This window comes from Sarcophilus harrisii, chromosome 1 (genome assembly GCF_902635505.1).
Source record: "Sarcophilus harrisii chromosome 1, mSarHar1.11, whole genome shotgun sequence".
Lineage (NCBI taxonomy): Eukaryota > Metazoa > Chordata > Mammalia > Dasyuromorphia > Dasyuridae > Sarcophilus > Sarcophilus harrisii.
The window spans coordinates 269,216,527-269,243,004 of NC_045426.1; the positions used below are offsets into that span (position 1 = coordinate 269,216,527).

Here is a 26,478-nt window from a genome sequence, read left to right on the forward strand (position 1 = left end):
TTTTTATTTTTTTTTTCATCTATCACTGTATGGATCAGAATTAGTTGAGTGAAGGTAACAAAAGAAAGCTCTTTCCACTGCCAAGAAGCATGATATTAGATATTGTGTGTGGAAATATTGCAAATATTCCCAAATTCTTTAACGCAGTCCAACTCTTATGCTTTATGGTAGCTGTCCCTGCTTCATACTCTGTACTTCCCCATTTAAGTGCTGTTATTTATACACAAAACTCTTCCCCCCCCCTTTTTTTTTAAATTCTTTGTTTCAAGGCTGGATCATGGGCATTTGGGATAGGGAAAGAAAGAAACAAAAGACACCAGTAAAACAAATATAGAGAAACTGAGTTATAGAGTAAAAAGAGTTGGCCAGAAGACCTAGATTCATATTCCACTTCTGATACTAACTGGCTATAGGACCCTGAGCCAAGGCTCTTAACCTCTAAGTACAGAAGCAGAGATGGGGCTGTTCCATACTGATTCTCATTTAGGGTTCTTTATGTTTGTGAAATCATAGATGTAGTCCTTATTTTAAGAAAAATTATTCTGAATTTAGTGAATACCAAAAAAGAATGTTTTAGAATAAAAAAATAGAATATATTTTAGTATATGGAGTATATATATAAAAGATACATTTGTGTATAGTATTTTATTTGTCAAAATGCCTTATATATAATATATATAGTATTATTTATGTATAATGCCTTATATGTATCACATATCTTTCTGACTCCAGGCTTGGTACTCTATCCACTATGCCACCTAGCTGCCCTTGGAATTCATTATACACAAATATAATACTGTATCCTTACCTAATAATGAAATGGCTTAGTCTTTGTCTCGAAGAATCTTGGGCAAATATGTCTGGTAGGGAATGAGTCAGACATCGTTAATAAAAGAATGCAAGGTCAAAGAAGGGTAGAAACTTTGGAACTTTGAATAATGATGGTGAAACAGAATTTAAAATAAACACAATAAGGGATTTGGACGAACAATTTAGAAATCGTTGGATATTGTATTCACCTTATGGGTAGGAAAGAAGGTTTGGAGCATTCATTCTACTTCATGGTCCCATTAGTTGATTTCCTCTTGGGCTCTTCTCTCTTTGTTTCAGATTCCATCCCATGATGACCCTAAACAGCTGCCTGATCCTTTCAACGATCTCTCCATTGGAGGGTGGGAAATCACAGATGAACCTGTAGGTCGACTGTCTGTCTGGGCAGTTTCTCTGCAAGGCAAGGTAGAAGTGTAGATTTTATTTTTACCCTTTGTTTTAATCTGGGGTGGGAAATGAAGGTTGAGGGAAGATGTAGGAGAGGCCCAATAAGACTTGTTCTTATTGAGATTGGGAAGTGGATTCCATTTCCTTCTGTAGGTGGAGAAAAGTGATAAAATGTTTTTCTCTTAAATTTCCCAGTAGTTAGCATTGTATTGTGAAGATGTCTATCTAATACTTTGTTATCAACAAGCCATTATTTATGGATCACCTGTTGTCTGTAGCTCTGGTCTATGGCAGAACTTCCTCTTTAAGATGCCATGATTTCTCCAGACTATTTTGTGATCACACTATGTTATACCAAACCATATTTGTCCTCAGGAACCATGTGGAGGGATATCAAATCTATTCTTGCCTGTGTGCTCTCCGTGTTCCCTTTATCACCCTGAAATCTCTGGATGATCCTGCTGTTCATTCTCCTAAATTAGAATCCAGATGAAGACTTGGCCCAGGTGTCTATAACATCTAGTATGAGGCCCTATGGGTTAGTTATCATTGGTGATGAGCTACAGGGGACAAGTACAGGACTGTCACTTATTCTTTTCTCCATCATAATCATTGTCAGAGTTCTTCTATTCTAAGATATATACATACTTTCCTCCAACATAGGGAGTTTCCAATCATCCTGTTTTTACCCTGTTTATCACATTTATGAATCTATGACTATACCACAGAATTTATAAAGAGATTAGAAAGTAATGCACTTTTTTCCTCCCTGGTTGAACTTCTCCTATACCCCTCCCAAAAACCAAACAAAAACAAAGTGAAATTCTACCCATTTTTCAAGGTCCAGCTAGATATCACCTCCTTAGATTATTTTACTCTTTCAGGATTTCCCCTTTGGAACTCTTGTAGCATTTATCATTTATACTTTGCTGTATCATTTATTAATAATTTGAAGCTTAGCCTATACTGCCTAACATTGATTTTTTTTTATGTGTAGGCAATGTCTCCTCAGCTAGACTTGCAAGTTCCTTCAGCTCAAATTGTTTTTTTTATTTTTTATTTTTTTGTTTTATGTGTTTCTTAGAGCTTAGCACAGTGTTGGAAACAGATCAGATAATTGATTTTTTTTTTCCTTAAGGATAGGAGGTTGTATTTCTTTATATTAAGAAGCTTTGGGTTTGAGCAGAGAAGATGAGATCAGTCAGCCTGGAACAAAATAGGGGTATAAGCATATGGATGGGGGTATGTGTCCCCAAGTGTTTTCACAGTTCTTAAAAATAAATATGAAAAATGATCACTAGTCTTTAGGATCTGCTCTAGTGAAGAAAAACAGTAGCACATAGATGTCAAACAAGGAACTAGATTTTTTTTATTTTTGTTTTTATAATTTTCATTTTGATTGTGTTTTTATCCAGAAACCATTTCTTTTTAGAGTAGCTTGCCTTCCAAATCATATTTTATCTTAGACAAATGTCAAAATTATGTTTATTTCCCTCTACACATGTTAATTAATGCCTAGCAGGTGGGTTGGGTGGGGGAATGTGTTGGAGAAGGGATCAGGGAGGAAGAAACCCAAGAACAAATGGCAGAGGTAACAATCTGAGTAGGATCAGAAATCTGCCAAAATAACCTGTGATATAGTGAAGCCAAATAGAGATAATAAAAATTTGCCTCTTTTTCTGTATGTAGAATTAATGTTTATTGAATAGTCATAGGACATAAATATAAAAGTGAGAGATATTTGAACCCAGCTAATCTAGCCTTCTCATTTTATTGACAAAGAAGCTTCTCAGGGAATTTAAATGACTTGCCCTGGATCACACAGGAAATAACTATTCAAGGCAGGATTTAAATCTAATTCTTTTGTGATAGACATATAGAAGTAGAAAATATTTCCCCTGACTTTAAGAAAGAAGGCTTACAATTTAGTTGGAGAGCTAACTTTATCTCTTGATAAATAATAATATAAAACTGTAATTAAGAGTTAAATTGAATACTCAAGTGAAAAAATATTGGGTTAGTATAATGGGTAACTAAGAAAGTCGGAGATCAGTGATGGCTGCAGTAGTTGAATCATATACACATTGTTAAGAATGGGAAAAAGTAGAGTCATACAGAAGATGCCGGCTTCTGAAGCTATGGAAGCTCTTTTCCCACCTTGCATATCTTTCAGGTCTCTGGGCAGGACCATAAAACTTACACATTCACATGTAATCAAGCCCAGATATTTCCTTTGCCATTCTCAGGTTCTCCTCTCTTCTTCCATCCCATTCTTGGAGCCTTAGATTGTCTCGGTCCCCCTTCAGCCCTCCAGAAGGAGTTGTAAGGATCTCAGTAGCATCCCTCTCATTAACCTTCCCTCTCTCTTCTTTGCGTTGCCTTGTCCTGACATCCAGCCTCCCCTGTAGGTGGGACTTGCTTTTACATTGCTCAGGGCTGCCTTAAGTGTAGGCCTCCACTAGGGGGACATGCAGGACAAACTATTTTGCCATAATTTATAGTCTAGTTCCTCTCTGCCTTTGCACCAGAGGCTATTTTTAAACTGGTGCGTGTGTGTGGGTTTGAGGAATGTATATCTGCGTATAGGCATTTGTGTATGAAATTAAACGTATGTTCTGCTTACTATAGGCTAATACAGAATAGCAGCGCTTTGTACTTTGAGCTTGAAAGCAATCAAAATGCTTAGGCTGAGGTCTGAGGGATGAGAAGCCACCTTCTTTTTAGAGATTTTAGTACTGCATGTGGGAGCCAGATAGCTGTGGAGCTGGAATGATTTCTTTCAGCCTTCCTCCCAAACTTCAGGAACAGGTTTTAAATCTTCTGGGTAAGACACATCTGCAGAAGGCTGAGTCTCAGTGAAAGTGGGGGAATTATTACTGAGCTTATTTAAAGTTTTGATGGTTATATTTAATCTCAAGTAGTTCTCTAAATATCAAGGCAAACATAATGACAACTGATCTAATCCTGACTTAGGCAGCTTACTTAGTCAAGGTGAATGTAAGAAAATATTAATCTTCCCTTGACCCAAAGCAAAATCACTGAGAACTGTCAGAAACCTATAGTTTCTTACATAAATAAATACTTATATAAATCCTGTCTGGAATAGACAATCTCTGCTGGAGGGTAAATTCTGTCATAATTTAGAACTTTTTTTTTAAGACTTAGATTTAGATTAGAGCTTTTTGATTTAGCTCAGAAAGAGGTCTTCACAGTATATTTGAAGTTTTCCTTTATGTCATTTTCTTGCTTTCTAGATATGGTACAGAGAGGATGTCTGCCACCCAAACCCTGAGGGTTCTTCTTGGTCACTTATAGAAACCCCTGGGGAAGTTGTACAAATCAGCTGTGGGCCCTATGATCTTCTCTGGGCCACCCTTTGGGAAGGGCAAGCAATGGTTCGAGAAGGAATTGATAGAAATAACCCCAAAGGTAAGGAACAGATGGTCTCATTCCCTGAAAGCACAGAAAACTGCAGGAGACTCTTGTCTGATCTTAGATTTCTTGTTTTTTTTTTTATTTTGGGTGCATGTAGGCAGTTCCTGGTCAATAGTGGAACCACCGGTACCTGAAAATGGGATCATGCATGTCTCTGTTGGTGTCAACGTGGTCTGGGCAGTCACTAAGGACAGAAAAGTAAGACTGAGAGGAGGTTGAAGTCTCCATTTTGCTCCCTTTTGTGATATTACTTTATTTTTACTTTTCATTGATTTTTTTGACTCTATTGCTGAAAGAGATCAAAGTAGACTTAGCCAAATAATGTGTATCATCTGTTGAAATTGTAATTCCTAGAACTTGTGATAACTACCCACAAGTACTGTGGAGTCTTCTGAATGAATTGTAGCATGACTTCTGATTTCTTACTTACCCTGCCCAGAGATGCCAAGATAAGAAATAACCAATGTTCAAAATGATAGAGACCATCTGATTTGCTATAACAGTGAGCTTTCAAAATTAATTAGAACTTTCTGCAGAAGCCTTGGGGATCAGTCTTCTCTCTTTCTGTATTAATATTTTCTTCAAGTTTCAGATACTGAAAATTTATGTTTAAAGTCATGACTGTGGAAGCCAGTCAAGAGCTATATAGCCTCATAACAAAGATGTCTGAAAACCAGAAGTAGACTAAGACATTTTAGAAAGCTTTTCTGCAGATAAGATGAATGTCTTACTCCTCAACCAGTCAGAGAATTAAATTGACCCCCCAAGCATTCTGGCTAATTGATATTTTTCTATATTTTTTGTTAAGCCTAAGCATTTGTGAGCTCCAACAGATTTTAAAAATAGACATGGTCTCTCTAGATGACAGTCAGAAGAAACACCATCAAGGGGGAAAAGGCAGTCACTGTTCTGGCTGATGATTGAGGAGTGGTTTCCCTCTTTCATGCCTGATGTGAAAGGCTGTCAGTAGGCTGGACTCAGATTGGAGTATTAGCTAGCATTGGTCCTAGGTCATTGCATGACTTCTTTAACTTCTGAACTTCAGGCTTTTCATCTGTAAAAATGGACCCAGGAATACCTATATCTATAACAAGATTGCTGCAAAGGTCAGTGAGATCAAGCATCTCTGAGTTTTTGGGGAAGAAAGGTCTTAGAGCAATAGCATGTATTTGGGAAGGGCCTAATAAAACACTAAGCCTTTGCCTGCCTCAGTTTCCTCATCTGTAAAATGAGTATAATAATAGCATCCACCTCACTGAGTTAAGTTTCAAGAGAGATATAATCTATAAGTACTTTGTATACCTTAAAGTGCACATTCGCTGCCATTGTTATTGTGTGCCAGGCATAATGCTAGAGATACAAAGATAAAAATGAAAACATTCTTGTCCACAGGAGCTTAAATTCCACTGGAAGAAAATAATCTGTACCTAAATAAGAAATGTAAAATAGACAAAGTAATTTTGAGGCTTTGAGATCAAGAAAAATTTCATGTAGAAGATGGGCCTTTTGCAGAACCTTGAAGGGAAATAGGAATTCTAAGAGGACGAGGTACATAGGGAAGGCATTCTAGGTTTAGGGGAATCAGGCTGTGCAAGACACAGAAACAAGAAAAGAGATGTCATCTGTAAGGAAGGGCACATTATGTATACCTGGAACATACATAGTATCATAGTACATGAAGGAGAGTAAAGAAGGACAAAAGTGGAAAAATGGAATATAGCCAGATTGTGAGGAGCTCTAAATGCCAAACAGAAAAGTTAACATTTTATCTGAGAGATAATAGGGAACCACAGAAGTTTTTTGAGCATGGAAATAATATGGATAGATAAGTATTTTAGGAATATGAACCCCTATTTGGAGAGAGAATTTAGAGAGGGAGGAAGCTAGAGGTAGGGAGGCAGGGAAGGAAATATAAAAATGTATTAAACATATAAATTATCAGTAGTGGTTCAGTCATGCCTTCTACTAGAGAGTAAATATACAAATATATTTTTAAAAATTTAGAGACATCTGCATTCCAAGTGTTCATATGGACTCTGCTTAGGCAGAGCCTTTTGAGCTCATATTGGTCTCATCAGCCACATTCAGACATACTCTACCTTGACTCCCAACATCATGATGTCATTTTGGTCCTCTTCAAGAATGAAGTACAACCAACCAAATGTACAAATATATTTTTAAAAATAATAAGAATCCATGTTATCAGTAATGGCTCAGCTTACCTATTTACTGGAGAGTTTTTTCCTTGTAGTACCTCTAATGGTTCTCTGGTAAACAGATGCTCATCTACTCATCTATTTGAGAAATGGGCCAAAGTAATGAGACTTTACATTCATCTTACACTATTATGGTTACAAAGCATGTGATGGATGTTCTTGTCTGATCTTCATAATGATTCATTGATATAAGTAGTGTAAATATTGTCATTTTTAGAGAGGCCTTGCCAGCTGTTGTACAGTAAGTAAATGTCAGAATGGGGTTAGGGATGTCTGCACCTGTGGTTTCCCTGATATGGGAGCTCTGGGTGGGGAGGAAGGTCCCTCTGCTACTGAACATCAGCTCCTTTGCTGAAATGTAAGTCTTAGAGAGTTGTCTGGAGAGCACTGAAAAATTAAGTGATTTGCCTAGGGTTATCCAGACATTCTACATCAGAGGGAAGACTTGAGTCTAGGTATTATGCCTTCAAGACCAGTTGTCAATCTTCTATGCCATGCTTTTTGTCGTGTCAGTGAAAATAGCAGGCTTTTTTTTAATGCCTCTTGGCTGATGTGTGGTATAACACAATTAGTTTACCTTTCCTATGACTTTATAAGTATGTGAATTTTTTTCCTCCTTGATTCCTCTAGGTCTGGTTTAGACGAGGTGTCAACTCTCACAATCCCTGTGGCACCAGCTGGATTGAGATGGTTGGAGAAATGATGATGGTAAACGTAGGGTTAAATGACCAGGTAAGACTGCAGAATATGTTGGGAATATTTAGATTTTTGGATGTTGGCATCAGTGTACTGATCAACAGCAGTTTTCTTACCATGAGGACACCTGGGGTAAATACTACAATAATGACTGCGAGGTGAGGCAGCCTTCTTAGAGAAGATCAGGAAGATTGCCAAGACTCCAGGCTACTAGACAGGATTTTTAAGACCTCAGGCCATTGATTTTCCCACTCCCCTCCTCTGTGAAAAAGTATGCAGGCAGAGTTGGCATGCCCTTAGACTCCTGGGCATGTGCCCAATTACCCTGTAGAAGAGGCCACCCTGTGTATACTTAGAGACACAGGTCAGATTAGTTTTAGCCAGAGGTTGGTCCAGTTTTTGTTCATCATGCAAAGATATTGAATGAATTGTGCTTTTTTAGTGTAGATTAATAGGGAAGAGGGTGCTTTTCTAGACAATGAAAAAAGATCATTTACAAAGTCTGACAAAACTGATTTCTTTTATTCTGACTAAATTCTAGCTTTTTGAAAGTATTACACAAAGTATAGAGATATCTTTATCATCTTTATCACCACTAAGGTTGGGGAAGCGTTGTTGGAATTCATGAACAGTCTGCATTTAGGAGTATATTTTTTAAAATTAAGCCTCATTACTTAGATATTTGTTATTTTTTGTAGACATAACTGTAGCTGCTAACCTACTGTTAGCAGGACAGGTGTGTGGAGTATTTCTAGTATGGTGAAGGATTTACAAAACTGATTTACGTATTCATTCTCAAATGTAGACCTCCTCCGCTTTGTTATCTGTGTACATCTTTCAGGATTAGGTGTTCAATGCTGTGTCCATGGAAGAGAGATTAGGCCTGTAAGCCCATCATGCTCTGACCAAGTGAACAGAATAGCTACTGAGTGAACTCTATAGAATAAATTCACCCAACTGCTTATGCAATATTTTCTAGCTTCCACTTAGGTTACCTGAATGTAGAGTTGAAACTCATTTATAATTATTAATTGTGTCCATACAGCCCTAGAATCTCAGAGCTGAAACGGCCCTGATAGAGAGTCATCAGTCAATAAGCGTTTATTAAGCATTTCCTCCAGGCACTATGCTAAGCACAGGAGATAGAAAGAAAGGCAAAACCAAAAACCTCAAGTAGCTCAGACTTGAATGGAGCAGACAGCTTGCAAACAGCCATCTTCAATCAGTATATTCAAAATTTATTGGAATATTCTCAGAGGGAAGGCATCAAGATTAAGGAAGACCGGGAAAGACTTGTTATAAAAGAGGGGACTTTTGATGAGATCTGAAAGAAGCCATGAAAACTAGGAAGTAAAGAGGGGTGGCTTCCCTGTGTAAGGAGAAGACATGAAAATGCTCAGATTTGGAAGATGGATTGTTGAAAGTATGTCAGCGTCATCTGATACCAGGAGCACATCATTTCGCCTCCTCTTAAGGACTTTAATGCCTCTTGAGGCAGTCCATTGCACCATTGGATAGTTCAACTTGTTAAAAAATTTTTTTTCTTGATATTAAGCCTAAATAGGACTCTTTTCAGTTCTCTTCAGTCCATTAATCCTTGATACAGGGCCAACTAATACAAATCTAATCCCGTTTTCATCTAAAAAGCTCTGGAAATATTTGAAGAGTTATCCTGTTTCTCGTTCCTTCCTCCAGGCCTTTTCTTCCTCTAGCCTAAACGCCCCCATTCATTGTCAGCTTTTGTGTACCCCAGTTTCTTTTCCTCATTATTGTTCTCTCCTTTTTCACTTCAGTTGTCTTTAATTTGCATTTCTCTAGTCAGTAATTTAGAGAATTTTTTTCATATAACTAGAAGTGACTTTAATTTCTTCATTTAAAAATTGTTCATATTCTTTAACAATATTTATCAATTAGGAAATGTGTTGTATTTTTGTATTCTTATAAATTTGAGTCAATTCTCTCTATCTATATTTTAGAAATGAGGTCTTTATTAGAAACATTGGCTATAAAATTTTTTTCCAGCTTTTGCCTTCCTTTCTCATCTTGTCTACATTGGTTTTGTTTGTGAAAAACCTTTTTAATGTAATGTAACCAAAATTTTCCATTTTATATTTAATAATGTTCTCTAGTTTCTCTTTGGTTATAAATTCTGACCTTCTCCACAGATCTAAGAGGTAAACTATCTCTTGTTCTCCTAATTTGCTTATAGTATATCAACACTTTATGTCTAAATCATGAATCCATTTCGACCTTAGGATGTTAGATGTTGGTCATTACCTATTTCTGCTATACAATTTTCCCAGCAATTTTTGTCAGATAGTGAGTTCTTATTCCAGAATCTAGAATCTTTGGTTTATTAAACACTAGATTACTATAACTATTGACTATTGTATTTTGTGAACCTAACTTATTCCATTGATCTATTACCTTATTTCTTAGCCAGTACCACTGGTTTATATAATGTAGTTTAATGTGGTATAGCTGGCCACCTTCCTTTGCATTTTTTTCTATTAATTCCCTTGAAATTCTTGACCTTTTGTTCTTCCAGATGAATTTTGTTATTATTTTTTCTCTTTAAAGTAATTTCTTGGGAGTTTGATTGATATGATACTGGATAAGTAGTTTAATTTTAGGTAGAATTGTCATTTTAATTATATTAGCCTATTTGTGAGCACTTGATATTCTTTCAGTTGTTTAGATTTAATTTTATTTGTGTGGAAAATGTTTTGTAATTGTGTTAATGTAGTTCCTGGTCTTGGCAACTAGACTCCCAAATATTTTATATTGTCTATAATCATCTTAAATGGGATTTCTGTCTCTTGCTTCTGAACTTTGTTGGTAACAAATAGAAATAATGATAATTTATGTGCATTTATTTTATATCTTGCAACTTTGCTAAATTGCTAAATGAACACATTATTTCTAGTGGTTTTTTAGTTGATTTTCTAGGAGTCTCTAAATATACCATTGTAATGTCATTTGCAAAGAGTGAGAGTTTTGTTTCATCATTACCTAAATTAATTCCTTCAATGTCTTTTTCTTCCCTTGTGCTAAAGCTAACATTCATTAAACTTCTTTTAAAAACAATTTGTTCTCAGATGTGGTACCTCTTGATTTCCCTGTTTATGGTCCAATAAATTCTTCATGGAGAGCACTCATCTCTGGTTGAGTTATTACCAGTTCCAGACTTAGTGTTAAGGTCCAAGTGAATTTGGAAAAAGAGAAGGGAGTCCATAGCACCGAAAACTATCCTAAGATTTGAGATCATTTACAGCAAGTTGTTGTAGTCACTTGACTTCAAAATAAAAATAAAATAAGAAAATCTAGGTTTTGAATGTCTAAGACATAACACTAGCTCTCCCAGCCTGGAGCTTCACTTTAGTTAAAGCCCCCCCATGAAACTCTTTAGCTAGGCCATAGGTAAGTGGTTACTGCTGGACTCAGATTAGCAGGGGCAGCTGAACCCAGGAACCTTAGAGAACCATGCTGTAGCCAGGAAGTTCAGTTTTGGGCAAAATTGTAAATGTTTTTCCCCCTAATTTCTTCCCTTTTTACATTTTTGTGTTTTAGCAGCCCTTTGATCTGAGTTTAATATTGATTCTGATGAATACTAGTTGTGTGGCAGTCTAATTTTGGAGAAGTCATTTATTTTCTCAGGATGCCAAGTACCTAAAACTGTAATTATAGAGGGAGTTTGATCAGCAGAAGTATAATCACAAATCCCCCCAAATACTGCTTCCTTTCTCTCATTTGAATTGCCCTTTTGAGTCCACTCCAGTCCATTCTGCACTCAACTGTCAGAATAATCTTCCTAAAGTCCAGACCTGAAAATGTCACCTCCCTTTTCAGTAAACTTCAGTGGCTCTGTTACTTTCAAGATCAAATATAAGTCTTCTGTTTGGTTTTCAAGATTTTCATAATCTGGCCCCCTTTTAGCCTTTTCTTTCTTCTTCCTTCCATGTATCAGAAGCAGCCATAACAATGACTGCTTCCTTGCTGTTCCTTGCATAAGACATTCCACTTTCCAGTTCTGCTTTTTTGTTGGCTAATTCCCTCTTCACCTCCAACTCCTTTTTTTCTATAAGTCCTGCCTTCTTCAAGAATCCTTTCCAAGTCTCTCCTAATGCAAGCTCTTTCCTTCTGAGATCTTCTCCAGAGTATGCTGTATTTATCTTATTTGTACATGGTTGTTTACATGTTTACCTCTTGTACAGCAGTGACTCTTTATTTGCTTTTCTTCACATCCTCAGTGCTTAGCACATTTTATCTTTTAGGCATGTCTGGCTCTTAGTAATCCTATGGACCACAGCACACCAGTTATATCCATCTTTTCTTGGCAAAGATACTGGAGTGGCTTGCCATTTCCTTCTAAAGTGATCTGCCCAGGGTCACAAAGCTAATAAGTACCCCAGGATAGATTTGAACTCAGGTTTTCCTGACATCAGGGCCAGCACTCTATCCACTAAGCCATCTGGCTGCCAGAATCTCCAGTGGCTGACTTAAAGTATGTATTTAATAGGTACTTACTGACTTGACTCCAGACACCTTTTTTCCTCTGTTTTAGGTTTGGGGAATTGGATGTGATGATCGAACAGTTTATTTCCGACAAGGTGTTACACCGAGTGAACTTAGTGGAAAAACATGGAAGGCCATTATTGCAAATAGAGAGAATGACCGATCTCACACTGGAAGCTCATCCAGCCTCCTTAGGTATGTGTGTGTGTGTGTGTGTGTGTGTGTGTGTGTGTGTGCGCATGTCTAATGAGAATGGATTCTGGAGAATGGTGATGGGATAGAAAACCTTCCAGTTTAAGGAGAAGACCAATTCTTAGTTAGAAGGTTCCACTATTTGAAAAGCACTAGACTATGCCTTCTGAAGTCTTCAGAGGAAGGAATTGTCAGAGAACTTATAGTCTTAAGGGAAGGACAGAATATATCCTCATGCAAAAGATTCAAAATAAGTCTCAAGATAAGTGTAAAATGTTTGCTGTGTTCTGAGGGAATGTGCATAATTGCAGCAGTCTCTTGTCTGCTTCTTCTGCCTCCAAACTCTCCCCTTTCTGATGCATCATTTCCAGTCCACTACCATAAAACACTTTTTATCACGGTACTTCCCATTGCCCAGTATATCAAGTCTCGATTCTTCTGCCTTGTTTCCAGCTCTCCTTTATCCACTCCACCTTATCTATCCAAACTTAATTTCTGCTGTTCCCCAGCATTCAAATAGTTGAGTTTATTCCAGACAGACAGGTTTCCTCATTATCTCCTCATACAAATCATGCTCATTCCTATATCTCTGCTTTTCCTTATTTTGTTTCTCATTCCACTGAGGCCTGTTTTTTTTATCTCATGCAGATCCTATCCATCCCTTGGTTTTCAGTACAAACACTGCATCTTCCATGAAGACCCCTCTTCTTCACCCACATCTGGTCTCCCCTTTCTCCGAACCACATAACATAGCACTCGTTTGGTTTCTACAGCTTCTGTGCTCCCAGTGATAAGCTCTTTTCGAGCAGGGACTGTGTTCTATACTTTTTTTTTTACACCTTATAGTCCTTAGCAGTCTTGAGGGTACAGAGTAGATTTGAGTTAGGATTCATGGAGGAGATAAGTTTTGAAGGAAGGGGAAAAAAGGGACTGGAGGAAAGAAAAGTATGAGTGAGAACTGGGTGCCTAGAAGACTATCATAGCATCAAAGAGGATCTTAGCAGTCACTGAGTCCTGACCTGATGTTGTATAGATGAGCAGAATGAAGCACAGGGTGATTGAATGACTTAGTTAAGGCCACACAATTAAGGAGGGATAGAGATGAGACTTGCAGCTAGAGCTCCAGGCTCAGGGACTGACTAGGAGTCTAACGCACAGTCTTCCTCTCAACCTGAGGCTCCTTTCCTGCACACAATGACTTCCTTGCATTCTCTCTATTCTTCAGTTCCTCTAAGGGCCCAATGGGAATCCTACTTCCTACCGACTTCCCAGGAGAAGAATGGGGGAACTGAGTCATTCAAGTCATTTGATGTATGTATAAACAGTAACTTTGTTCTGCTTTTATGCCCAGTGCCGGCTGTTTCTTTGGGGATGAAGTGAGAGGCAGCGGTGACTCCTTGGCTCCAAGTGACACTGAAACTTCCTCGGAGACTGAGCGGCCAGGGCTGGTATCCGAGTATGAAATATCTTTGGGCAACAGCCGGCCCCGTCCTGAGAGCTCCAGGGAAGAGGAGGTGGCCTTGGCTGGAGATGGAGTGGGCCAAGCTCAGGGTTTCGCGCCAGCTCCCAGGCCAGACTCTGCTCCGGCTGAGCTCCCCTGGACCAACATCGACCTGAAGGAGACTCAGAAAACCTCTTCTCCCTCAGCAGCCTGCTATGCCGAGACCACCAGCCTCTCCTCTCTGGGGCTCTTTCCTGTGGGTCTGGAGGAGGGCTATGGAGCTGATGATCACCCGTTGTGGGCCTGGGTGTCGGGAGGAGGCTGCACAGTGGACACACACACAGTTCTGAAGTGGTTCACTGTTCAGTCAGGTACTTACTTTCCTGAACTGGGGTAGGGTTAAGGGGTGGTGAGATCTGATGCAACATAAGCACAGGAATGAGCCCAGAAAGGGATACAGTTTGGGATGAGCTGGGGCGGGCCAGGCCATGGATGGGGATCCTACAACTGAAAGTGACTTCCCAGCTCATCAAGCCCAGTCCTCTCATTTTACAGTTGAGGAAACTGAGGCCCAGGGAAATGAAGCTGCATAAGGTTCATAGATTAGAGATTCTGTGAGCCTTAGAGGTCATCAGGTACAACATTTCAGTTTATATATGAGATAATTGAGGCCCAGAGGGGTTAAGTGACATATCCAGAATCACTTAGCTGGTAAATATCTGAAGCAGAATTTGAATTCATATCTTTCTAGCTTCAAGTCTAATAGTCGCTGTGCTACATCAGGCCTGATTAGCATTGGGATCCTTATTGTAATCAAAATTTGTAGATCATTATGCCCATGAAACAGGCTTGGGAGAGAAGCATGAGTCAGTTAACAATATATGTTGTGGGGATGGTTCAGGAGAAGGAAAATTCATTATTATCGAAAATTGATTTAGTTTTCTGGCTATGACGGGATTTCTTCTATCACAGCTGGGCAAGCAAAGGACATTTAACATCAGTTCTAAAAACAAACTGATATTTCCTGGCAGGGAAGTAAAGGATCTTCCATCTTAGCCTGGAGTTCTGAATGTACTGGTTGAAACATTTGTAGTGTTGACTCACCTTAAGAGTTCTCTATTTCCATTTGGGGAACATTTAGAAATCAAGATTTGGGACCTACTGTTCAGTTTGGATCCCTTATTATGGGATCTTCAAGGAAGTAGTTAACAGCTGGAGGGGCTTCAGAGCAAATTGCCCAGCTAACCTCAGGTATCCTCTGAATTTATTAGACAAGGAGAAAGATATCTGAAGAGTGTGGACTAAAATCCTTGAATGGAGTGCCACAATTTGTGTAGCACATAACTTTTTTTTTATTTTTCCAAATACATGTAAAGATAGTTTTCAGCATTTGTTTTTGTAAGACTTTGTGTTCCAAATTTTTCTCCATCCCTTCCTTTTTTTTTTTTTTTTTTTTTTTTTTTTGCTAAGGTTAATGGGATTAAGTGACTAGCCTAAAGTCACACATCTAGGAAGTGCTAAGTGTCTGAGGCCAGATTTAAACTCAGGTCCTCCTGACTTCAGGGCTGGTGCTCAATCCATTGCTCCACCTAGCTGCCCCTCCATGCCTTCCTTACCTTCTTCCTTCTCAAGATTGCATATAATCTAATATAGTTTAAACATGTAGCACATCACTTTTTGAGATTAGCTAGCTGGATTTTCAGGACATTGTTTCTTTTTATAAAACACTCTATTCCCTTTCCTGGCTTTGAAAGGCCAAGAGAGCATATTACATGTAGAAGAGATGCTAAATAACTTGAGAAGTGTCCTTTTGGATTCCTTCTCCCCCTGGAGCCAGAAATAGGACTTTGTAAGCAGATGCTAAATGATGAAACTCTGGATGGTCTACCAAGACTGGAGGGACAAATATATTTCTCTTTTCTGATGTTTAGCCAGCCTTACCAATGCCACAAATCCTACTCTGAATGTTGTTCTTCATCCTTAGGGAATCTTTCCCCTAGGAATTTGATTCATCACAAATATGACTCCTTTGCCTTCCCTGCTCCCTTCCCCACTTCTTACTGATTTCTAAAGTAGGATATGAAGATGACCTTCCACTATCAGAGCCATGAAATATTTGCCCAGTAATGGGGTTGGGTTGCAGAGATCCCAGGCTGTGACCAGCAGCACACATCTGCAAAATGGTAGGCCATGATTACAGGTGCAGTTTATGGCCATCAACATAAAACAGTAAGTGTGTCATAAATGGTTCATATCAACATTGCACCTGTGACTTTAGATCTGTTGACACTCTTTCCTGGCCACCTGTGCTAACTAGCTTTTTATCTAATTTTGTGAAGCTCAAGTATGAAGCTCAAGCCATGCACATAGCTTTTAGAAACTAGCTCCCAGGTGATGTATTCAAAATGCAGAATTAGACATACAATTTTGGATATGGACAATTTGGGAATTTGTTTTGCTCAACTATGCATAATTTTTTTTTTTTTTTATGAGGACTTGTTTTTCCTTTTTAATTGGAGGTAGCCTGGGGGGGTGGGGGTGAGAGAATGTAAATATTTGTTAATTGAAAAAATAAATAACATAAGAAAAGAAAGTAGTTCTCACAATATTGGATAGAAATTTCCTGAGGTCTTTTCCTCTTCTTTCCTTTTCTTCCCTAACTTTTCTCCCTATACCTACTCCATTCTCACTCTCCTGATGCAGTTAGTTTATTTTCCTCCCAGGTCAAGAGAAAGGCATTAGCTTGCAATGCATCATTTTCAGAGTACATATGGTATACTGGAAAGCTCTCTTGTTTTTGAGTCAGAGAACTTAGATTCAGCTCTTACTTTTCATAATTACTGCCTGTGTAACCATACTCTTCTTGGGCCCCAGTTTTTGTATCTTGAAAATGAGTGGGTTGGAGTAGGTGAATTCCTCCTATTTCTAGAGCTATAGTACTATGATGAAATTGGGATTTCCCTTTCAAATCATGGTTTCTGACAAGTGAAGAAGAGTGGTTTGTTTTATTTTTCTATTTTTGTGATATTTGGAGAAAGCAAAACCTTGTTTTTTAAAAAATGGGGATTGGAGAATATTTGCCTTTATTTACCACCTGACTTTAGATAGGTTTGGCACCCTTTTTTTTTTTTAATTATAACTTTTTATTGACAGAACCCATGCCTGGGTAATTTTTTTTATACAACATTATCCCTTGCACTCACTTCTGCTCCAACTTTTCCCCTCCCTCCCTTCACCCCCTCTCCAAGATGGCAAGCAGTCCTATACATATTGAATATGTCACCGTATAGCTTAGATACAATATATGTGTGCAGAACTGAACAGTTCTCTTGTTGCACAGGAAGAATTGGATTAAGAGGGTAAAAAATAACCTGGGAAGAAAAACAAAAATGCAAACAGTTTACATTCATTTCCCAGTGTTCTTTCTTTGGGTGTAACTGAAATCCACTTCCATCAGAATACATCCTCATACAGTATCGTTGAGGTATATAATGATCTCCTGGTTCTGCTCATTTCACTTAGCATCAGTTCATGTAAGTCTCTCCAAGCCTCTCTGTATTCATCCTGCTGGTCATTTCTTACAGAACAATAATATTCCATAACATTCGTATACCACAGTTTACCCAACCATTCTCCAATTGATGGGCATCCATTCATTTTCCAACTTCTAGCCACTACAAACAGGGCTGCCACATTTTGGCACATACAGGTCCCTTTCCCTTCTTTAGTATCTCTTTGGGATATAGGCCCAATAGAAACACTGCTGGATTAAAGGACACCTATTCTTAAACCGAGCTTCTTACCCTTGGCTTGGCCAGGACTGTCATATCTCTCTGGCTTTCAGGTCTCTCCACCTCCATGCAGACGCTATCTTTGTCCATCACTCCAGCCCAGACAGCAGCATGGCGAAAGCAGATTTTCCAGCAGCTCACGGAAAGGACCAAGAGAGAACTAGAGAATTTCAGACATTATGAACAGGCTGTAGAGCAGGTGGGTATGGATACTTCTCGGTGTTTCTTACTTGTTGATTGTTGCTTTTCCACTATCAGAAAAACGAAATTTGTAACAGTGTCACTCTACTCTGAGCTTTGAGCTTTAAGTTGCTGGTGACACGGTGTTGAGTCTCTGAGCCAACAGATTCATTGATCTTTTGAAGCCTTGTCCAGACTCTGAAACCAGAAATACTTGGGAACCAGCCCCTGATCTATCAACCATTTGTTGGCTTAAATCCTAAGCTAAAGGAAAAAGGACCTTCTTGAATAATGATAATGAGTGATGATAATTACATAATGCTTTGAGTCATCCGTAGACTAATGGATGGAAAGCTGACTGTGGAGCTGAGATTGGTCTTGCCTCTGATCTTTACTGGCTGTGTGACAACCGAAGGTCTCTAAAGCCTTTCTAGGCAACTCTGAAAACTTTAAGTCACAGAACATGGGCCCATGTGCAGTGATAAAGAGAATTTCCTTACCTGAGAAGTTCCCTAAGTCCTGTCTATGTTCCTGCTTTTTAAAGCTTACAAAACACTTTCCTTATAATGCCTTTTCAATAAAGCTATTCCTATATGAATAATCCTGTTTTATAGACAGAGAAGTCAATGTTCCCATGATCATCTAGTTAGTAAATGACAAAACCAGGAGTCAGCCTTGGGTTCTTCAGCCTGCTGCCTCTTGCTGTCTGCAGAGAGGGCTCTGCCTAGAGAAGCTCTCTTCTCCACTGATGACTTATCATCTGACAGGGCCTAATTAGGCCCTCTGTGTTCTGGCTCTTTGTCTGTAAATGGGCATTTCAGAGCTTGCTTCTTCCTGTTTCATTCATTCATAGAGAAAAGAGAAGTGAGAAATAAGAAGGGTAAGAAAGTAGTTGTGAGATTTTTTTCAGAGGTTTTAAAAAGGTATTCCTTAGCTGTCACTGGAAGGATTGAGCATGTGCTCCCCCCATGGGATGTGGGTGTCTCTCAGTGCATCTGTCCATGTGAGGCTTCTCGGGTCTTTCAGGTTTTTTGCCATTAACCCTGCTTTGTATTTATGCTCTGGGTGCCTCTTGAAGTCGGTGTGGGTGAAGACTGGCACACTACAGTGGTGGGCAGACTGGAAGCCCCACAAGTGGATTGATGTCCGGGTGGCGCTGGAGCAGTTCACTGGGAATGATGGCACTCGAGATAGCATCCTTTTCATCTACTACATGTTCCATGAGGAAAAGAAGGTGCTGTAGCAGATGGCAAGGGAGAGGAAGGGAATGGGGACCAGGGTAAGCCCTGGAGGGAACACAAAGGAAACTGATGTGAAAATAAGAGGGTAATCTGCCCTTGGTAAACCTCTTTTGAAAAGAAAGTATCTGGAAGGAATCCTAGTCTGAGACTTGAAATACAGATGTCATAGCCATAAGAATTCCTAGGTGCAAAATTTGTTATCAAAAATAGCTTAAGTTCAACTGTCTATGTTTACTTGAGAGGGTAGAGTGGTAGAACATAATGTGTCAAACTTAAATAGAAAGAACTCCCTGCAGTCAGTATTACTTACTGTTAACTTTAAAAAAAAAACAACAAATTAATTTTATTCACATTATGTTTTTATTATTTTGTTTAACATTTCCCAGTTGCATTTTTAATTTGGTTCCTGTTCTGTTGTTTGGCTTGTGGCCATGAGTTTGACCATTCTCTGGAATAGAGGATAGAGTTGACCTGATCATCAGAAAGACTTACATTCTAGTCCCATTTCTACAACCAACTAGCTGTGTGTGTCCAGGCAAATACTTTATCTTAAAGTGCCCCCAACACTTTTAAAATATCTAGATATTTTGTGGTCTGCACTGATAAAGAAAGACATTCTTTCCTGGTTGCTTCTTATAACAGTGGAATTATAGGTTCATCCTTAAATGTGACATTATTGGTGTGATTTGAAAAAAATTAAATACCGAATTGTGAACTATTCATGAGTGCAAAGTCTTAGCTCCTATGCTCTGGGAACTTTCCATTTCCCAGCAGACGCCTGCTGATTTTGACAGGTGTGGGCTATATTGTCCAGCATGCTGAAGAAGCTGGGCCCTAATTGATAATCAGGTTGTTGTTTCTGAAACTCTGTGCCCATCCTCAGATCTGAGTTTCCTTGGGTAACTTAGCCACATAATATAGCATTGTTATAATTGTGAGTTGTCTTTTTTAAACAACTTTAGTAGATAAGTTAAGAATGTGGAAAGCATGGGGTCTCTGCTTTCCTGGCTTGTCAGTCTCTGAGAGAATTAGGTTGGTAAGGATGGGTAAGCAGAATAATAAAGAGATCTGATTGTGCTGTTGAATGAACAAAAAGCATTTTAATGCCAAGTATTCTGTTAAGTGCTTGGGAGAGGAGATGCAGAAACGAAACACTTGCATCTCTCCTTGAGCTTATATCCTCATATGTGAGGGAACTGTAGATGGGGAATGGAGTCCAGGAAATCCTCACCTGACCTGAATTTCACTAAGGTGGTGAATGGAACAGTAGAGCAGTCTGTAATAGAGATCGATTTGATTGCAATTCTCAGAGAAAAAAGTGGAAGGTGGAAAGGGGAGGAAAAGAAGGGACATGTGGTGGTAAATGGTTAAGGTAAAGAGAGGGGACATATGGTCCCAGGGAATTTAGAGCCAAGTGGCTTAGCTCCTCCCAGGCTTTGGTTAAGAATATAGGCAGCATCTGTCCCTAATCTCCTTGATGTGGACAAAAGAGTACAAATTGAACCCAGAGAAAGGAAACAGTGGAAGACTGATGATTTTTTCCTGCTTTCTTTGAACAGTACATCCATATATTTCTCAATGAAGTGACAGTGCTGGTTCCCGTGCTAAATGAGGCCAAACATTCGTTTGCCCTCTATACCCCAGAAAAAACCAAACAGAGATGGCCCATCCGTCTTGCTGCTGCTACTGAGCAAGAAATGTATGATTGGGTGAGTGAAACCCTCTTGGATGTGTGATTTGAGACAGGAGTCGAATGATCTGTTCCTAAAACAGGATGGTAAACATTTCCCAAATACCAGGCTGCTATGAGAATCAATCTCCTTTCTTTCTCTCTCATAAGTTACTCCCCCTCACTCCTTGAAATTGTCCTGTGGTATTCTTGTGAGCTTTCTTTCTACTCTTCTGGGTCATTTATTTGCCATCTGTCTCATGTTCACAGCTTGCTCTACTCAGTACGTCCTGCTCCGAAAGCCGAAGGATCCAAGGCCGCCCTTCCCCCCAGGCCATCTGGTCTGTCACTTGCAAAGGAGACATTTTTGTGAGTGAGCCTAGTGTGGACCTGGAGGCACCCATGCATCCAATGCCATGTGACCAAATGTAAGCAATTCCCAGCAAGCTTGCTCTCTCGTTCGTAAGTCAAAGATGTCTGTTGACACACAGCTTAATGTATTGCTTTAACTCCTGGCTCCTGAAGGATAAGTACACCTGAGAGCTTCCTGGTGAGAGACCAAGCCTCAGAAACTGATTTACTTATATTTTGCTGTGTAAATTAATGAATTAGAGCTAATTTCCCAGGAGGAAAGGTAAAATGGGGTATGTAATTTCTAAAGAAAGAACTGTCTTAAGAACTGGTTATATCCTGTATGAGATTCCTAGGAAGAAATAAATGTCTGACAGGGAAAAAATGCAGCTTGGTTTTTTTTTTCAGTGTCTTTTCTCTAAGTCTTTGGGACTTTGTCCTCCTATATCCTTATGGTTTTTGGTTTGTTTTGTTTTGTTTTTGTTTTTCTAATTACCGAGTGCTTAACTTCTCTTCCCACTTCTTCTTTACCCCCACTGAAAAAGAGAAAAAAGAAAAGCCATATAAGAAGTATGTGTAGTCAAGCAAACTAAATTCTCACATTGGTCATATCAAAACATGGCTCATTCTGAATCTTGAATCTGTCACCTGTCAGGAGGTGGGTGACATTCTTCATTATCATTCTTCTAGAATAATTTTTACTCTGTATCATTTCATGCAAATGTTGCTAGATTTTTCTGAACCCATCCCTTTCATCATTTCTTATGGTACAGTGATCTGTTATTCTAAAAGGTCATGCACGGTTAGTTAAAGAGCAGTTCTGATTTGCTTTCCAGAAAAGCTGGTCCAATAATTCACTGTTCTCTTTCCCAGAGCCACTCCAAGATCTGTTATTTTTCTTTTTGGACTATTTTGCAAATCTAAGGAGTGTGAGGTAGAACCTGAGTTTCTTTAATTTTCATTTTTCTAATTCGTGATTTGGAGCACTTTTTTTTTTTTTCATATGGCCATGGATAGCTTGGATTTCTTTTTGGGAAAACTGCCTGTAATTTTTGAGAAATTACAATTGAGGAATAGGTTTTGTTCTTATAATTTTATTAAATCCTTTAGATATTTTGGAAATGAAACCTTTATCAGAGAAACTTGCTGTATGAATTTTTTTCTTATCAACTATTTTTCTTCTCATCGTTATTTCTTTTAACTTGCACCCATGTTTTAAACTTTTTTTTTAATTACAAAAATCTATCTTCTCTCCCTCCCTCTTACTTCCCCATTTAAAAATACCTACATGCTTATGATTGTCCACCTATCTCCAGGCAGTTGCTTTGTCACATGCCTGTGCAGGGTCCCTCTATGGTGTCATATTACAGAAAGCATTTATTACTCGCTATAGTAAAGCTTGCTGTATTGTAAATCATGACTCTAGAGCCAGAGGATACCTCAGAAGTCATTTAGTCCAGTGCTTTCATTTTACAGTCCCAGAGAGGTGAATGAATTGTCTAATATCCCTTGGGTAATTCTTTAAGTAGCAGAGCTGGGATTTGAATCCAATCTTAAGACTTCAAATCCAGTGCTTTTCACACAGTACCAGTTGCCCCCTGCTTCTTTCCTTATTCTTAAAGTACAGATGATACAGTGAGGCAATAAATATGGTGTCCTCATATATTGTCTTTGTTATGTTGTACATAATGTCTTCTCCTATGGAATACAAGCCCTTTAAGAAGAAGGTCTAGAACAGTGCCCAGTACACAATGTAATAGGTGCTTAACAAATGCTTGTGGATTGATAAGAAAATTGACTAGGCCAGTAGTACAAAGATCTGGATTTTGTCTTTGTACCCAGCCCTGGATCCTTTAGGCAAGTCAAAATGAAAATAAATTATTCATTCCTACTTACGGTTAATTTAAATTGCATTAATTAGAGTGAACTAAAATAATATTAATTCTTCCTACTTAAAATAGGGATCATGCCAACTACTCGGCAGGACCTTCCTTTCTGTGCTTCTGAGAATCAGATGATTTAGTGTATAGACAGCCATAAACAACAGGTCAGATAAAGCTTGGTTATCATATGCTTAAGTTTGGATTGCAAGGATTTAAGATTTGGAATGGTCCTTAGACATGATTTAGTTTGACTTCATTTTGCAAATGAAGAAATGAAGTTCAATGAGGGGAAGGGATGGCCCTGATCACGTCCCTGGTGTGAGAGGTGGAGTGATTAGCGTGGTGAGGGGTGTAGGGAAAGATTAAATGTCATCCTGTCCTTATGAAACTGGTATGATGTGGGAGTTTACAAGACAATGGCCACTGGCAGAGTGTTCAGTAAAAGAGATGGGTCTTGCTCTGGGTCCCAGAGAATCCAGTAGGACCTGAATAGACAGTGAGGAGGAGACAGGGAATTCTAGGAAGGGGAACTAACGTGCAAGAGTATAGAGGTAGGAATATGCAGAACATGTTCATGGGCAGAGTAGACCTTGCTTTGTCCTGGAATGTGTCCTAGGAGAATCTGACTATGCCTTGGGCCTGTTAGTTTTGGTCATCACTGGGGTAGCAGAATCTGAGACTTGTCATTACGTTCTTCCCTGACTCTCTCTATAGCAAGGGACAGAAACCTCGTTATTCTGTCTAGTAGCATTTTTTTAGTGCTTTAAGTTTTGCAAAGCATTGTGTACTGCAACTCTGTAAAGTGCTATTATTATTATTTCCATTTTATAAATGAGGTGGTGCTATAAATAAGGATCATGCTAACTGTTCGGCTAGCAATCACACAGCTAGGAAGTATCTGAGGCTGGATTTGAACTCAAGTCTTCCTGACTCCAACTCTAGCACCTTAACTAATTAGCTCTTAGTTGATTAATAATGCTTTTAGTAAACTAAACCTGTATTTATTCAACATCTGCTACTTGTTACTCGAACTCGATGTGATGCAATGAGTAGAAAAGCAAAACCCATGGTACCTATCCTTTAGGGGCCTGGAGTCCAGCTAGTCTCATAGCATCACAGATTCAAACCTCAAAGGGGTTTTAGAGACTATTGAGGCCAACCTTTTCATTTTATAGATGAGAAAGTGGTAGTACAGAGAGGGTGGCTCAGAATGGCTGTTAGATGGCTAGAGTGCTGGGTCTGGGCTCAGGAAGACATGACTCCAAATTCAGCCTCAGACCCTTAACTAGCTGCGAGTCCCTGGGCAAATAATTTAACCTCTGTTTATCTTAGTTTCTTCAGTTGTGATATGGGGATAATAAGAGTGCCTATCTTGTAGGGTCGTTCTGAGGATCCAATGAAATAATCATTATAACATTCTTAGCACAGTGCTGGAGAAGCTTTATATAAATGTTTATTCCCTTCTCTCTTTTCCAGGGTCGGGCCTGGTCTAATAATGAGTGTAGATTACCAAAAATGATGGAATTATTTTAAAACACTCTCAAATTGGGAGATTGTCCAGTTCATAGAAGCTAACAGCTTCCCAAAAATGTTACTCTTCTCCTTCCTCAAACCTTGTTTTGTCATCCTGCTTGATACTTTTTTATTATTATAGCTTTTTATTTACAAGATATATGCATGGGTAATTTTTCAGCATTGACAATTGCAAAATCTTTTGTTCCAACTTTTCTCCTCCTTCTCCCTACCCCCTCCCCCAGATGGCAGGTAGACCAATACATGTTAAATATGTTAAAGTGTATGTTAAATACAATATAAGTATACATGTCCATACAGTTATTTTGCTGTACAAAAAGAATGATACTTTGAAATAGTATACAATTAACCTGTGAAGGAAATCAAAAATGCAAGTGGACAAAAATAGAGGGATTGGGAATTCTATGAAGTGGTTCATGCTCATTTCCCAGAGTTCTTTCTCTGCATGTTTGCTTGATACTTTCTAGAGCCTTTGTTCTTTAAGAACATAGAGGCTTTATGTTCTTTAAGACCAAGAACGTCAGACTCATGCAAATTTACCACTTAGTTCACAGAGCATTTGAAAATGTGATACCATTTCATTTTTTAAAAGCTTTGATTCCATGTTTTGTTAAATAATATTAATCCATCACATGACATTTTCATAAGGAGAGTTTTGGCCCATCTGTAAATTGAATACCATTGTTTTTTGACATTTGTGGTCTGACTTTAAATCACCCTTCTAAACTTTACCTTCTAACAAATCCCCTGTTATGGATTCAAATTGGGTGTCCCCTACTTGATCAGATTCACTGATGGGTTAAGGATGGTAGGAGGTTAAAGTGTGAATGTTATCCTCTCCTAGGTTTTGGCGTCAGATTGGAGGGCACCTGCGGGTAGTGGAGTGTAACAGCCATGGCGTCGTATGGGGCATCGGTTATGACCACACAGCCTGGGTGTACACTGGGGGATACGGTGGAGGCTTTTTTCAGGGTAAGCACATGCTCCTCTCTGGACTGTGAGGTGTGGGTCACCAAGGCCCTATCTCTTGTTTGCTGATAAAGCCATGGAACTTAGCTTGTTCCTTTTCACTGGTCTGCGGTGTGTTTGTTCCCTGCTTTAATCCCCGTTTTGTTTTCCTACCAAATGCCTGAACTCTTGCTGCTACTGTGATGTTTACTCTCCAGCAAACAGCTGGTTGACAGGTGACCTTCAGAGATGCCAACCTCCTGGTTGAGATGAGGGAAGGGACAGGAAGCAGAATCCCAGGGTCATGACGTTTGCTGCCTGAGGCGTCACCGAGCCTCTCCTCAGCCCCTTGTCTGCCCCACCAGTAGAGTCTCTTCGCTGCCCCTTAGGTCTGCTGTAGGGGGCATATTTTTGGAATGAACTGGGAGGAATGACTTTATTTTCTGCTTCCCAACTAGTTGGGCAAATCTTTGCTTTCAGATACTTTGATACGCTGAGTAAAAGTAAGCTTTGCAAGGACACACAGTTTTAGAGTACAAAGGAGACTTTAGAAATTCCCTAGTCCACCCTTCTCCTTTCCTAACAGGTGAGGGGACTTGGGTGCGGAGAGCTGAGATGACTTGCCTAAGGGGGAACAGCAAATGTGCCGCTGAGCTGGCACTGGAAACCTAGTCCAACCCAGTCCCTGACTCCCAGGCCATTCTCGTTTCTACTGCTCCACATGGCCTTGTTTAGGTGTGTTCAGAACCTGTGGCTGTGTGCTTCTTAGATACCAACTGTGTCCCCAGTATTCTGGGCCACATCCGGCATGGGACACCTAAGGTGTGTATACCCTGCCCTCCTGGGATGCATATAAAACCAAACGCGTTGTTTGCAGATACAAGCCTGTAACCTCTGCTGGCTTTGAAACGAAGAGAGCCTGAGAATAGAACCATATGTTCTTAGCAGTAGCAGGTTAAGCCTGTTTTCCATTGGCAGGACCTGTCTGTATATCTGAAGCTGGGGAGGGGGCAGGGAGTGTTGCCTGATACTTGATTCATGGAGGACATTTCCTCTTCAGGCCTGGCCAGCAGTACCAGTAACATCTATATGCAGTCTGATGTCAAATGCGTTTACATCTATGAAAACCAGCGCTGGAATCCTGTCACGGGCTATACCAGCAGGTGAGA

The 26,478-nt window shown here is 39.3% G+C and overlaps 1 protein-coding gene across 3 annotated transcripts in view; it reads left to right on the forward strand.

Moving 5' to 3' along the window:
- TECPR1 (tectonin beta-propeller repeat containing 1) overlaps nt 1-26,478 on the forward strand; it is a 68,265-nt gene that overhangs the window by 16,559 nt on the left and 25,228 nt on the right. For all 3 annotated transcript variants that reach the window (XM_003761490.4, XM_012542780.3, XM_012542781.3), the window contains 12 exons: nt 1,111-1,236; nt 4,473-4,647; nt 4,751-4,851; nt 7,500-7,601; nt 12,130-12,275; nt 13,624-14,084; nt 17,558-17,703; nt 18,763-18,918; nt 20,485-20,634; nt 20,865-21,022; nt 25,206-25,333; nt 26,370-26,472. In XM_003761490.4, the coding sequence (XP_003761538.1) occupies nt 1,111-1,236; nt 4,473-4,647; nt 4,751-4,851; nt 7,500-7,601; nt 12,130-12,275; nt 13,624-14,084; nt 17,558-17,703; nt 18,763-18,918; nt 20,485-20,634; nt 20,865-21,022; nt 25,206-25,333; nt 26,370-26,472 (1,952 nt within the window). The remainder of the gene's footprint in view (nt 1-1,110; nt 1,237-4,472; nt 4,648-4,750; nt 4,852-7,499; nt 7,602-12,129; nt 12,276-13,623; nt 14,085-17,557; nt 17,704-18,762; nt 18,919-20,484; nt 20,635-20,864; nt 21,023-25,205; nt 25,334-26,369; nt 26,473-26,478) is intronic.